Genomic DNA, 14,044 nt, shown 5'->3' on the forward strand with positions numbered 1-14,044 from the left:
TACCGGGCAAATCCTCTTCCAGCTCTGGCTCCAAAAAGCAAAAAAGTGTATTCAATTATAAAAGTAAAGTTACTGAAAAAGCTTCCTTGTTTGAGAGGCACCACAGAGATTACAGCACAGACTTCACCAATTACTTACGTAAAATCAGAACAATAGCAAGTGATAATCATGGATTGCAAAACACACATAAAACGCTTCTTCTACCACTGAGTTATTCCTCATGTGTGTTAATTAAATCAGTTTAATTTTGGAAATGCAGACTTGCACTGAGTTATAGTCTCACACGCGGAGCCACCTGGCTGTTACCAGGAGATGTGAAGGAAGAGCAATCCCAGAGCTGTCCAGAAGTGCTTTATAGCAATAGCAAGCAGAGAAACCAGAAAAGGCAAAACTAACGTTAGAGCAAAAAACTCAGAGACTGTTACAGCTCTGAAACTTCTCCTTTGTAGGGACTGGAAAAATGCAGGAGTTCTTCCTACGGGATTTACTTTCCCCTTACTCCCCTTTTTCAGGGGACATAAATCTCTCTCAGCTGTGAAGGAAGCATTTGGCTTCATGGAAAAAAACAGTACTTTGGGGTTACTCGACGGAACTCTGTTCCGCAGAAATGAAATCAGAAATAAAATCAGTGCCTGTACGTTTGACAAAGCGGTGTTTCCCACTTGTCTGCAATCCTGCACGCCCGCTGCTCCCTGGAGCCATTTTCCCCTGATTTGGGCAGCAGCGAGGACCGTGGAAGCTGGCAGGCAGATTGTATTACTGCACCGAGCTGCATCCGAAAACATCAACTACTGCAACCTGCAGCTGTCCTCCTGCAGAGGCCAAGGTACTCACAGGGAGCCTGCCACCCCCTCTTTAATAAATTCTAGCCCTTCTCTAACGAGCGGAGCAGCCCCACACCACCAGCCCCCCCCAAGTTTCAGCCCAGTTTCAGCAACCAGGCTTCCACCAAGGACCCTTCACTTCGGAATTTGTCTCAGAAATCCTTGGAACTCAGAGAGGGCTACGCAACCTGCCTAGTTTCCAAAGCTTTATTTTTTTTTATGAAAGGAAAGCTAATTTATTTAAATTGCATTTACATTTGTATCTTTTAAAAAAACCACCAAACTGTTAACCAAGCTGCTAGCAAGCAAGCATGTTCCTAGAGATTTATTTTTATTTTTTCTAAAAAACTCCTGCCCTTATGCACTGCCCTATCCTATTTGCATCGTAGGACAATGTTTTACTGTGCGGTTTTAATCTCGAAGGTCAAACAAGCACCCTTAGGAACGATAGAGAGCCAATGAATAAATCCTGCTGTCAGCATCCTGCTCCCCTTCCTACATGTGCTCTATGGCAGCTCAGCAGTTTGGTCCCAAAAGCAGCAGCACATGCACCTTTCCTGCCAGAGGATGCAAGAGCCAGTACATAAGCTCAAAACTACAGAAATGAATACTTCAAGGGCTGCAATATTTACATTTAAATTGGAAGCATCTTTTTTTTTTTTTTTTTTTTATATGAAGAACTGCAGTGGCTGAAAAGGGAAAGCTCACCTGATAAACAGAAATTCAAAACGTCACCAGCTTCTTCATCAGTTTTTGAGAAAAAAATATTTACACCCCAGCTGAACGAAGCTGCTTTGCAGCCGAACCCTGGCAAAACTGCAACAACGGAGAAGGTTTTGTGTCTGCTTTTTAATGATTGTATCCTAATTACAGTAAAATTTCACCCCTTCCCAATGCTGGCTGGGAGAATCATTGTAAAATGCGGGGTCCTGCAAATTAGCAAGCAAGCGAACAATAAAATCCCCCCCAAGGATAATGCATCCCAAAACACACTGCATTCATTTATTTGGTGCAGCGCAGTTTAATTACTTGTAAAAATAATGACTCCTTTGTTGGGGCTCTCGCTACCATGCGTTGCTGCTCTGTGTTTTGCTGAGTGGTAGGAGTTGCACGCCAAGTTTGTGTGCATGGATTATCCAGCGTGCGCACGAGCAGAGTGCAGAAAAGGGGTTGCACAGTATCCATTGTGTTTTGACAGCACATAAACGATACATACTCTCCTCGTGGAATTTGGCTGCTTTTCTGTATTTTGAAACTCAATATTTCTCCTCTCAACAGGGATTTTTAAGCCTCGATCCCATCTCCTCGCACGAAAGCGCTGAGCACAACCAAAAATCTCTGCTGGGAAATCAGGATGTGTCCGTTCTGCAGCCACCCCCACCCCTCCCCTGGGGAAGGGCCGTGGTGGTCCCCGTGTCACACCGTGATCCCACCCAGCTCATACCGTGGTGCTTCACCACCATCCCACCCACTGAGAAAGGGGTCCGCGACTTCCAGCATCCACAGATTTCTGTTTGCAGGGCTTCATGGAGACACCAGGGGGTTCAGAGTCACGGAGTATGTGGCAGGGCTCTCAGATGTTTATACATTATATTTCCACACTGCAGTCCAAGAGGAAAACTAACCATAATGAGCAGTTTAAGGATATACTAAAAGGAACGGGTTCAAGGATCTTGATGGTAACGTTACAGAAGCTGCAGAAGAAGTTACAGACAAAGTCTTGCGTTTAATAAGGAACACTCATTTTCAAAGATGTAAGAACTGTAAAGGTCACCAGAGAAACTCCTTGGATCATCCAAGGAGCAGCATCCATGAAAGTGAATGGCACAGGGCAATGCCAGGTAATCCAAGTGCTGCTCTTCTTTCTTTCCACTCAGAGAGAACTGCCATTCCAGTATTGGAACTGGTTGTGAAATACTCCACCAAACGCATGAATAGCTGTTGTAATAGTCTTGTTTACTTCCCATTTCTTTTTAAATTACAAGCTGTACCCATATTCAAACTGCAGGATTTGCTGTGAGCTCTATAATCAAGTTTTGGCCAACTTAAGCTTTCTATAATCGAGTTTTGGCCAACTTAAGCTTCCTGACAGTCTGTAAAGTCTGTTAACATGGTTAGTTTCACCTTGGAGAATTTTGCTAGCTTATACGATGAATTTGCGCATTCCATTTTCACGAGAGAGCCTGCAAGAGAGTTGTGTGTTTTCACAGTATGACTGTTGAACTTGAGGGAGAAAAAACACTGTCATCCTTTCTGTATTAATCCCAGCCAAGTGTGGCAGAAGAAAAAGTTCAAGTACAGCTCCTGTCCCACCCTGCACCTTCTCCTTAAATGCAATCACACCAATACCACAAATCATATTTTTTGCCCTCTAATGCTCCATCCAACAACTATAGAAAGCAGAATAATTTACAATTCATAACAGAGAAACGTTGTGTGATAATGTAGACGACACAGCAGACTCCTAAACATGACATTGGGCCACCCAACATAAACCCCAAGTATCTGAGAACTCAATTCAGAAAAACAAAGTTAATAACAAGCTTAAGAGAACCAGGCATCAGAATAACACACATGGAGACCAAATCTCTTCTCCTTTACAAGTAGAACCTTTGGGACTTATTTAAGCTTTTTGTCGTTATTAGCCTCAGCTTTTAAAGCTGTATCTCCAAACATTTATTATTCAAAAAGAACTTGTCATCTTCCGAAGGATTCCTTGTAAAAAACTGCAGTAAATGCTCGTGCCACTGGTTACTTTCTACAAGTTTGTTCAATCTGGCTGCTTCTGAAGATCTCGAGAGAGAACTGCTTCTGCTGTTAAATACTGGCATTAATTAATTAAAACCAAATTTTTTAACTCTACTGGTATCTCTACAAGATGTTGCCTTCTTTCAATACACTTACCATTATTCCGTTTAACCAAAAAACTCCAAATCTATAAAGTAAAAACACAACAGTCAACCACCACCACAAAGCCCACTTGCTCCCCTCTTTTGGGCAGCTGTGCTTCTTCGAAGAAAAACTTTTTCACTTGTGTTTGCACAAAGTTTGTCTTAATTAGTCAATATTATAGTGACTCACTTTGGGCTTTTAGAGACAGCTGGAAGAAGAACACTGTGCAACAGGAAAGGAGATATTATTGCATTTCCCTTAAACCCTAAGGACCTGCCTCTACTGTTGCTAGCAAGAAAGGTAAAAGTGAAATTATACAAAATTTGCCTTTAAGGGTAGAGTATAGCTTTTAGATGCTATTTAGTGATAATGAAGAGCAAAGGAGTGCGTGACACAGAACGGAAAACTAGCAGAGGAACCATCAAATCATCCTTACTCTGTCAAAAGCTGGTGCAGCTTCTGGTAGCCCCTCTCCAAGGCCAAGCTCACGGGTGTTGCCCCTTCGTTGTTGTGGATGCTGAGAGCTCCTCTTCCTCCCGGCTGCTGGAGCAGGAACCATGTCAGCCGCAGCAGGCCCAGCCTCACCGCAAAATGCATCAGTGTTTCCCGAGGGATGTTCTCTGGGAAGAAAGGAAAACAAACAAAACAAAAAAAAAAGAAATGGGAATTTGTAGGCTGTGGGTTAGGTGAATGCCATATCCCCACCTCCCAGCCACACCACACACAAAGGGCTGGCATGGAGCTGACAGCCCAAAAGCCAAGGAACCTGCAGCACCTGGATAAACACTCTTGGCTGCCAATGCCCAGGAGAGACCAGTACTTCAAAGCGAGGGACACGCTACGGTGGGACTGGAAACGTTCAGGGTGAGACTGACCACAGAAGTCAATGTGAAAAAACCCACCATTTCATAAACAGCCACAGCAACCACCAAGTGGCAGCGCTTCCAAACAGAACCTGGCATTGTCAGGTGGGTTTTTCTAGATGTCCAAGCCTTCTCCTCACACAGCCAGGACCAGGCTTTAGGAATGGGTAAGTTTTGTTATTTAATGGGATGCTGATTTGTCCCAAGGCATGAAAAAAATCAATTGCATTTGAAATACAAAACTAAGGCAGTTATAGAAGAGAACAATTTAACCTCTTATGCAAACAAAAAAAAAAAAGTGAGGATTTTGCTTTCTGGCTTGATTACGCCTCAGACCAGCCTTTCTCAGGGTTATACAGTAGCTCTATCATTCTGAGTAGCAGCATTTATCAACTAGCAAGCTCCACTGCTGCTTTTTATGTTTAATAACCGTGACCTTCTAATTTGGTAAAAGTCACTCTTGAGCCTAAGCTTTCATCTCAGAAAAATGTCCCCCTACTCTAAAAGCTGCAGCCCTAGAACGATGCTCTGAAAAGCTTCAACCAGAAATGAGCTCCAGATGCACTGCTGAAATACAGTATTTGCAGATCAAAGCCTCTTACTTCTCTATGAAGGGCAAAAGCATTTGGGTTAAAAAAAGTACGAGAAATAAAAATTTGTTCTTTTAATTAACCAAGGATTTCAGTACTGACTGGCAGCAGCAACACAACAAAAAAGCACCAATTGGGCCCCAGTAAACCATGCCAATGAGCACACTTGGTATATTACCTTTAATATCATAGTAATGATTTAATGGGTTATTAATTTGGTTGCCAGCCAAACTTATACAGCAGGTTTAAAAATGCAAGTGTACAATGGCTTTAGGATTTAATTAACTATTTTTTTCCTCAAGAAGTACGCCCCAAGAGAAATCACTTCTTCAAAGTGCTGTTGTTTTTGTTGCTTACTTGCTTTCTTAGGGGACATCATTAAGACATTCAGAGAAAAACAAAGCAAAAATAGGGAGTTCTCCCCTGCCCAAAACACAATTTCTCCCGACGTTTTGGATCAATTCCTGAAGAACTAATCTGTATTCAAGAACCAAATGCTTTCTGGCACCGTCTCTCTTCCGAATGACTCCAAATTAGGTCTCTGGGCTACAAACCAATCCTTCCCCCCTAACCTCCTCTTGATTACCGTAAAGCAAAACCATGCTGTCCTGAATACATGAGCATGTCTGAATGGAGGTTCCAGCTGATCAGAGAAAAAGGGAATAGCTGAGCTCACTCAGTGACAAATTCTCTGCCTGTGGGAGAGTAATGACAAGGATTTTGGTATTAAGTGCTATGGAGTGTAATGCTTTAGAAATGAGCAACGCAACAAGGTAGTTAATCCATGGTTGTCACAGTCTTTGACTTAAAGAATAATGAAAAATAACACACCATATAGGCAGACATAAAGGAAAGACTTCTGATGAGGTTGCAAAAAGGAGAAAGTGTTGATACGTGTGGGACTCGCCCAGAGTGAAAGCAGATGCCGAAGGTTTCACTCAATGAACTTGCAACTTGCACAATACTCCTCCATTACCTGTACTAACTCACTGGTGGAGCCAGACAGTGTAACTAAAACAGTGCAAGGCTCTTCCTACTGAGCCGTAGGAAGCACAAAAGCACTTCTGTTACCGCAAGAGACTGCCGTCCAAATAAAGAATACGTTGCACTGGTCTCCCCACATCTGTTCTCGCATGGGATCTCCTCTTCTAACTGCTTTGTTGAAAGGAAAAATCACCTTCCTTAACTAAAAAGGATAGCCGTGCACCAAAAGTAAGCAGTGCAAGTTTTGCAAGATGCAGGCAAGTGCCCATCCTCTCCCTGATCCACCTGGGTGCCCCTCTGCGTCTCATATTTCCATCGACGAAATGCCCCCTCCCAATTGTCCCAAATGCTGAGCTGATGTAATCCGTTCACATGTCTGTAACTTCTGAAAATCCCACCTTTTTTCCATTTTTTTAAAACAAATTTTTTAATCATCAAACTAGTGGACACAGTAGCCCCAGCGTTTGGGTGGAAGTATCTACAAACACAACTGTGCTGAATGTGGCCCTGCCCCCAATGCCTTTGAGCAACGAGGACGTGCACGGAAGATCTGTACAAGAAGACATGGCGTGTTGCCATCCAGAGCATATTAAACATACAAACACACTATCCAGGCCTATTTGGAAAGATCTGCCTAAAATATATACTGGCAGGAGGCCATCCTAACAGATGGGCACAGATGATGGCAGCAAAGAGACAAAGTACTGTACGTACAACAACTGCAGGGGCCCCAGGCCATGGCTTCAGAAGGTTTTGGAGTGTGCAAACTTGCACGGCTACAGTTAAAAGGCGTGTGCCATCTGTGGGCTGGATTAACTACCACTATCTAATGAAAAATACATCTGTTGGTGTATGGTGTTGCTCAGAACAAGACGAGAGCTGGTCTGCATCAAGTACAGGAGCGTCGCTGCAGAGAAGGAAGGAAGACAAGCAGATCCCTCCAAACTTCCTACCTTTGAAGGGATGAAGCTTGTAGCACAACGTGTTGGAAATTCAGTCAATGATTTCAACATCTTGTCATGGTGCAAAACGCCCACCCCAGGCTCAGAAGAGTAACAAAAGCTTTAACATGCAACAGCCAGAGCTTCTCCTACACCACATATGAAGCACGAGCTCCTTGTCTTAAAATGGCTGTTCTCTGAACGGCAACAAAAAGCTTCTTGTAATTAGGAAATTGTGGAAATACAAGACACACGATACTGGAAAGGCCAAAGTTGTTTTGTTCCTTTCTCGTTTCCTAGTAATAGGCAAGAGTTGAAACATATGATTATTGTCCCATAATGGCAGGGCACTCTAATCCAGCTGGCAAAACATAAGACTTTAGATATATTATTTTTATGTATTTTTTTGCAGCTGTAACACACGAACAGACAATTTATCTGGGTAACTAAGGACAAAATTTCCATAGAAGACTGTCAAATGTACTTTGCTAACGGTAAAGGATTAAGGTATAAGGTACTATTAGCACAAAACAAATAAGCACTGAAGAAAAAAAAAAAAAAAGTTTGGGTATGACACATCCAAGAACACACAAACTGTTCTCTAAGTAAAAACTTTCATTTTAATCCTGATTTAAAAAAAAAGAAAAAAAAAAATGTTCCTTTTTAAAAATTGCTCTTTATATAGAGTAACGCACACCTAACTGCTCAGTTTATCCTCCGTGCCCTGAGACATCTTATCAAGGAGCAGCCAGCCATGGACTGGCCAGCGTCTCCTGCTAGTCTTCCTGTGATGGTGACCTTCACTTGGTTCTCATCCAAAATCCTATATGCTCAGCAATGTTGAAAGCATCAAATCTGGCCTCAAAATCTTGTTTTCTGCTGGAAATGTTCTCGCTGCTCAGATCAACCCTTGAGAAACACAGGGAGGAACAACCAGCCACGAGCTATCACTTAATGCTGAGGTCCTAGAGGAAGGCTCCAACAACAGCACCGAAGAAAGGTCAAGGCAAAGAAACTGTCTTTGGAGTTACGAGTTCAGTTGACAAAAAGATGTGTGGGTAATTTTTTTTTTTTAATCTTATAAACAAGAAGTTTTTCAAAGCACACCAGAGGACCTTCATGTCCCCATTCCCACTAATATCAAAGGGAACAGAAATGTTCTCATGCCAGTGATGTCTCAGCCACAGACTGGGGAGTACATCCGAGCACTGAGCAGCACATCTCACACACTGCCTCAACAAGAATTACTTTCTGCTGCCAATTTTCCACCGCAGAAGGCATTAAATTTAGGTATGGGAAAGATTTTTTATATCTTATCGAGGACTATAGCTGAACAGACAACCTTGCACTGTTGGCACAGAAAAGATCATGGCAATTTATACCACACAGTCCTTTATCAGAGGGCAGGGAGGAAGGTGAGCAGCAGATGCAGAAAGGATATGAAACCCTACAGAAAGAATACCTGTCACTATTATGTTGAAAGGGTTCAATGAGAAACTCTAAAAAGAGCACAGCAGATGAACAGATCTAAGTCTGCAAAACATCATCAACTACTTATCTTTAACAGCCTCCCATGGAAAAAAAAAGTTAGCTCCTGATAATGAAATTGCATTGTAACTATTTCTGAAAGCTTTTTTAGGCTTTTTTCTTTAAAATATGGTGTCTTTTTTTGTTATCTTCTCTCTTCAGACATTCTCCCTTTCTGTAAAAGCAACAAGTTAACCATCTCTCATCACGGTGACACTGAGCTCCTACTGATTTTGTACGTAAAACTTATTAAACCCGTAACCCAAACCCATCCAGACTATTTCAAACCGGGGCGAAGCATTTCCCTCTCTACCCACCTCCCACCTGGCGGGTTTCATTTCCCAAGCTGTATTTACTGCAGGCAGATGTTTATTCCCCAGCATTTCTGGGAAGCTGTACGTATTTCAAGACGTCAGTAACTGCGTCCCTTATACTTAAGGAGCTGTTAAGTGTCTTATCTAATGAGAAGGTCTCCTGGTTATATGCCCGTAATCGTGGCTGACTATCTCGCAGCTCAAAGGGATTGCTTCTCCTCATGCTCCCAGGGGAATGGCTCCATTCCATGGTTGATCACCACAACCCTCTGCCAGCCTTAACCAGCTCCTGAAAGCACCAGCTCGGAAAGCTCACACCACTGAAATTGTCACCACAGGTCTGGGTTTCAAGCTTACTTTTAACGAGCAAAAAGAAACGCTTCCTCAAACATTTTGTCCGAATGTTACTTAAAAGAGATTTTGAAAGTGATCTGTTCTCTCCTGATAGTTAACTCAAGGATTAAGCTCTCTAATCTGTTCATACCTGAGCCTTGAATCCTCCCCAGTTTTGTTTCTGCAACATAAACAAGCCATAATCATTACTCATACCTCCAAATATTCTGTTCTGGTTTTCTAGTTAGCTTATTTTCTATTCAATCATTTAAAATAGAAAAATCACAGTCCTGTATTTACATTGCATGCCTCCTCAGAATACATATTAAATTTTGATTTCTAGATATCAAGTATAACAATCTGTTCCTTTTAAACAGACGCATTTAAATGCCACAGAGAACAGTAAATAACCCTATTTTGACAGCAGTAACGACCACGTTCTTTAGAAAGCTACAGTGCATTTGTAATAATTAAGATGGACATGATTATACGGCACCTGAAAGTAATGCTGTGTTTGGAACACCATGGTAACAAGAGCAACGCTTAATTATGGAGATTCTGAAATTGTGGCTGCCGTTTGAGTTCATAGAGATGGAGAGATAATTAAGAGCCAGGCCCGGGAATCGCCTGCTGTGGCTGGGGGAAGAGCACGGTCCTGCCCCAGGAGAGAAGCGATGGGGACAGCAGCCGTGTGGGCAGGAGGCCAGGACACACTTGCCCGGGGGGGTTCAGACCCACTCCTTACCTGCAATGCAAATCCTCACCCTGCCCTGCCCTTGCTGCACAAGGACAAGCTGCTACACCAGACCGTGGCACCAAAGGGTTCTCCAGACACCTTACTCAAGTCAAAGCAGGATCAAATCCGAAGGTCAAAGAATTAGAACTAGGATATTTGGGCAAGAGCATCACCTTTCCACGGAAAATCCAGCTGGAAAATGAGATCACTGATAAACGGTTTAAGAGAGAGGATTCTGTTTTCTGAACTGGCTTTTCCCGTTAAGGATTCGTGATGTCCAGGCTCTGCTCCCCATCACCTGAGTGTCACCCTCAGTGGTGAGACCAGGCTGGGTACCAGCTCCACACCGCTGGCTGCTGAACAAAAAGCTTGTCATCAAAGCCCCAGTCCTACAAAAAAAAAATAGCCTGGGGTTCAATTTGGCACAAAGGCTTCATTCAAGTTTCCTGAGGTCCAAACAAATCCACTTTTTTTTTTTTTTTTTTTCCAATGGATTTTGGGTGAAGAACTAAGGACTTGTGATCACAAACATATTTAGTCTTTTACACTGTACCAGAATCAGTAAATATTTGGGTTTGAGCAATGTTAACCAAATACCTACAATAATATTACTGTAAGGATTAGACTAACCAAGGCTGCTCAATGCATTTAATCTGGAGACAGTTTCTTTTTAAGCAATGAAGCCTTCTGCTGTTCCAGAACAATATATATATATTTAAAAAAAAAAAAGCAAATTAACCTAGTTGGGTTTTGAAAATGCCCTGATGAAAATACAAAAAGAAATGTTCATTTTATTTTCAGTTTGTTTTTATGAAAATAATATCTAAAGTGATAACAGATGAATAAATGTAAAGACAACCGGGTGTGTAAGAGATTAAGATCACCAGGATTACTAAAGCTGAACAAACTTCTCTTGTTGAATGGCAACAGCTAACTTAAGTAGGTTACATACCAATTAGAAAAAAAAAAAAAAGGGCACTGGAAAGTTTGCAAATGTCCTCCAGCAGTTTTAAATAGTTATGGAGGTATTTCGAACCCGCAGCTGAAAGGACGTACTTGTAACAATTTGGCTATATGACTGCACCATACCTTTAATCTTGAGCAATGGCAAACTCTTAAAGAATGAAGACCTTGCTTTGACAAGCAAAACATCAGCAAGTAGACTATTCTCACATAGCTCTGTCCACAGTAATCCTGCACTTTTCCCTACTAAAAAGTCAAACCTACTAAATTGTTGGAAAAGGGGAGGGGGATGCTGGTGTCCCTGCCCAGGACAAGGTGGGGTTGGAACCAGCTGATGTTTAAGGTCCCTTCCAACTCTAACCATACTCTGATTTTATGAATAATGGGTTAATGCAGACCACTGAAGACTGTTTTAATGGTGTGACCATCCCTTTGCTGGCAGCTGGGAGCTCATGGGTTGTTAGGTGTCTCCTTCTCACCATGTGGACCTTAACCCTGCCCTTTGCACTGCACAAACCCACTGACACCAGAGATCAGCTGAACAGCCTCGGCCGATGGACCTGGGCGTTACTTTCAGCAGTTTCTCTGCCCTCTGGGCTGTGTGACGGCAATGAACTCCCTGCCCTCTGCCCAAGGACTGCTCAGGGCTGGCTGCAGGAAAAAGCAAGGAGAAGCCTCCACACAGAGCCATTCTCTCCCCCAAAAACCAGCACAGAGCTGGGCTTGACAGTGCACCTTCCACCTGCAGAAAAGCCGTGACTTCCTAACTGTTTTTGTAAAAGCTAAGACTCCGACTTCAGCCCTTGGAAAAAGCAACTTTTAAACATGTTTGACAGCAACAGGCATCTCTGAACAGCAATTCCCCATCAAGCTGTGGCACTCGGGGAGCTGGCTGAGGCTCCCGGCTCGCTCCTGCCTTCAGAGGTTTTGCTAAACAGCAGCGTTTTGTTTCCAGCCCACAAGAGCCCATAGAGACATGCCAGCTTAGAGGCAGCGCTAAGAATCTTTCAAGGAGGGATCTGACGTTTTCTTTTGTTCTCATTTCTATAGTATTTTCTCCTTCGAGAAGGTTATTTGAAGTATCTGGTGCTGACATTTAGCAAAATGTGAAATATGAATCAGAATAGCTGTTCATAGGTAGTGACGCAGCGCGGGACGGGGTGTCCCACTGGAGGGGCACTGGCCAGGACACACATAGTTGGTCACATGCTCCCAAAGCCTCAATCTCTGCTGTGCTTTTCTCTCTCCCCCACGCAAATTAACCCACAGCCACCAGTGAGAGGAGTGCTACTTCTTTTTACCGCTGAGGATTTTCTACTCCAGTGCTCCATCCTAAATCAGAGACGTCTCTTCCATCTCGCTCTGGCAAAAAAAGAGTTTCATGACCAAAAAGGGTGCTTACACATGCAAATCCTTCCCATCACAATCACAAAAATTCCCCCAAATTCCTTACGTATAATTAGATCACTGCAAAAAATTCCCAGATAAACCTGCCTCTAGCAAAAAAGCTGATCAGAAGATGAAAGACCAAAACATCAATAAACTGCCCTTTTTTCAGTTCTTTATGAAAGGACTTACTGCACGGGAATATATTTTATAGCACCAATATTCTCGAATGAAAGCTGTGTTCAGTGCCATTATATTTATTCACTTACACTTTGTTTACAGAAACCTCACTACAAGATGCCAAAATGCTGAGCACTAGAGAGCTGCCCCTTCCCGCTGTGGATGCAACGGATGCTCTACAGCTCCATTAGCATTCAGAGCTCCAAAAAAATCATGACTTCCAGGCCCACAGGCACACGCTGAGCACTAACAATTTGGCTATATGACTGCACCATACCTTTAATCTTGAGCAATGGCAAACTCTTAAAGAATGAAGACCTTGCTTTGACAAGCAAAACATCAGCAAGTAGACTATTCTCACATAGCTCTGTCCACAGTAATCCTGCACTTTTCCCTACTAAAAAGTCAAACCTACTAAATTGTTGGAAAAGGGGAGGGGGATGCTGGTGTCCCTGCCCAGGACAAGGTGGGGTTGGAACCAGCTGATGTTTAAGGTCCCTTCCAACTCTAACCATACTCTGATTTTATGAATAATGGGTTAATGCAGACCACTGAAGACTGTTTTAATGGTGTGACCACCCCTCTGCTGGCAGCCAGGAGCATATGGGTTGTTAGGTGTCTCCTTCTCACCATGTGGACCTTAACCCTGCCCTTTGCACTGCACAAACCCACTGACCCCAGAGATCAGCTGAACAGCCTCGGCAGATGGACCTGGGCGTTACTTTCAGCAGTTTCTCTGCCCTCTGGGCTGTGTGACGGCAATGAACTCCCTGCCCTCTGCCCAAGGACTGCTCAGGGCTGGCTGCAGGAAAAAGCAAGGAGAAGCCTCCACACAGAGCCATTCTCTCCCCCAAAAACCAGCACAGAGCTGGGCTTGACAGTGCACCTTCCACCTGCAGAAAAGCCGTGACTTCCTAACTGTTTTTGTAAAAGCTAAGACTCCGACTTCAGCCCTTGGAAAAAGCAACTTTTAAACATGTTTGACAGCAACAGGCATCTCTGAACAGCAATTCCCCATCAAGCTGTGGCACTCGGGGAGCTGGCTGAGGCTCCCGGCTCGCTCCTGCCTTCAGAGGTTTTGCTAAACAGCAGCGTTTTGTTTCCAGCCCACAAGAGCCCATAGAGACATGCCAGCTTAGAGGCAGCGCTAAGAATCTTTCAAGGAGGGATCTGACGTTTTCTTTTGTTCTCATTTCTATAGTATTTTCTCCTTCGAGAAGGTTATTTGAAGTATCTGGTGCTGACATTTAGCAAAATGTGAAATATGAATCAGAATAGCTGTTCATAGGTAGTGACGCAGCGCGGGACGGGGTGTCCCACTGGAGGGGCACTGGCCAGGACACACATAGTTGGTCACATGCTCCCAAAGCCTCAATCTCTGCTGTGCTTTTCTCTCTCCCCCACGCAAATTAACCCACAGCCACCAGTGAGAGGAGTGCTACTTCTTTTTACCGCTGAGGATTTTCTACTCCAGTGCTCCATCCTAAATCAGAGACGTCTCTTCCATCTCG

At 43.4% G+C, this 14,044-nt stretch overlaps 1 protein-coding gene across 1 annotated transcript in view; it reads right to left on the minus strand.

Annotated features, from left to right (window-relative positions):
- Positions 1–2,962: 2,962 nt before the first annotated feature.
- The window catches only part of LOC106889493 (A-kinase anchor protein 13-like), a 113,793-nt gene continuing 102,711 nt past the window's right edge, over positions 2,963–14,044 (minus strand). The window contains exons 7-9 of the mRNA XM_014944572.1: positions 4,153–4,336; positions 3,729–3,759; positions 2,963–3,007 (exon numbers count right to left, since the gene is read on the minus strand). Of these exons, the coding sequence (XP_014800058.1) occupies positions 2,996–3,007; positions 3,729–3,759; positions 4,153–4,336 (227 nt within the window). The 3' untranslated portion in view covers positions 2,963–2,995. The remainder of the gene's footprint in view (positions 3,008–3,728; positions 3,760–4,152; positions 4,337–14,044) is intronic.

This window comes from Calidris pugnax, unplaced genomic scaffold (assembly GCF_001431845.1).
Source record: "Calidris pugnax isolate Ruff unplaced genomic scaffold, ASM143184v1 scaffold70, whole genome shotgun sequence".
NCBI lineage: Eukaryota > Metazoa > Chordata > Aves > Charadriiformes > Scolopacidae > Calidris > Calidris pugnax.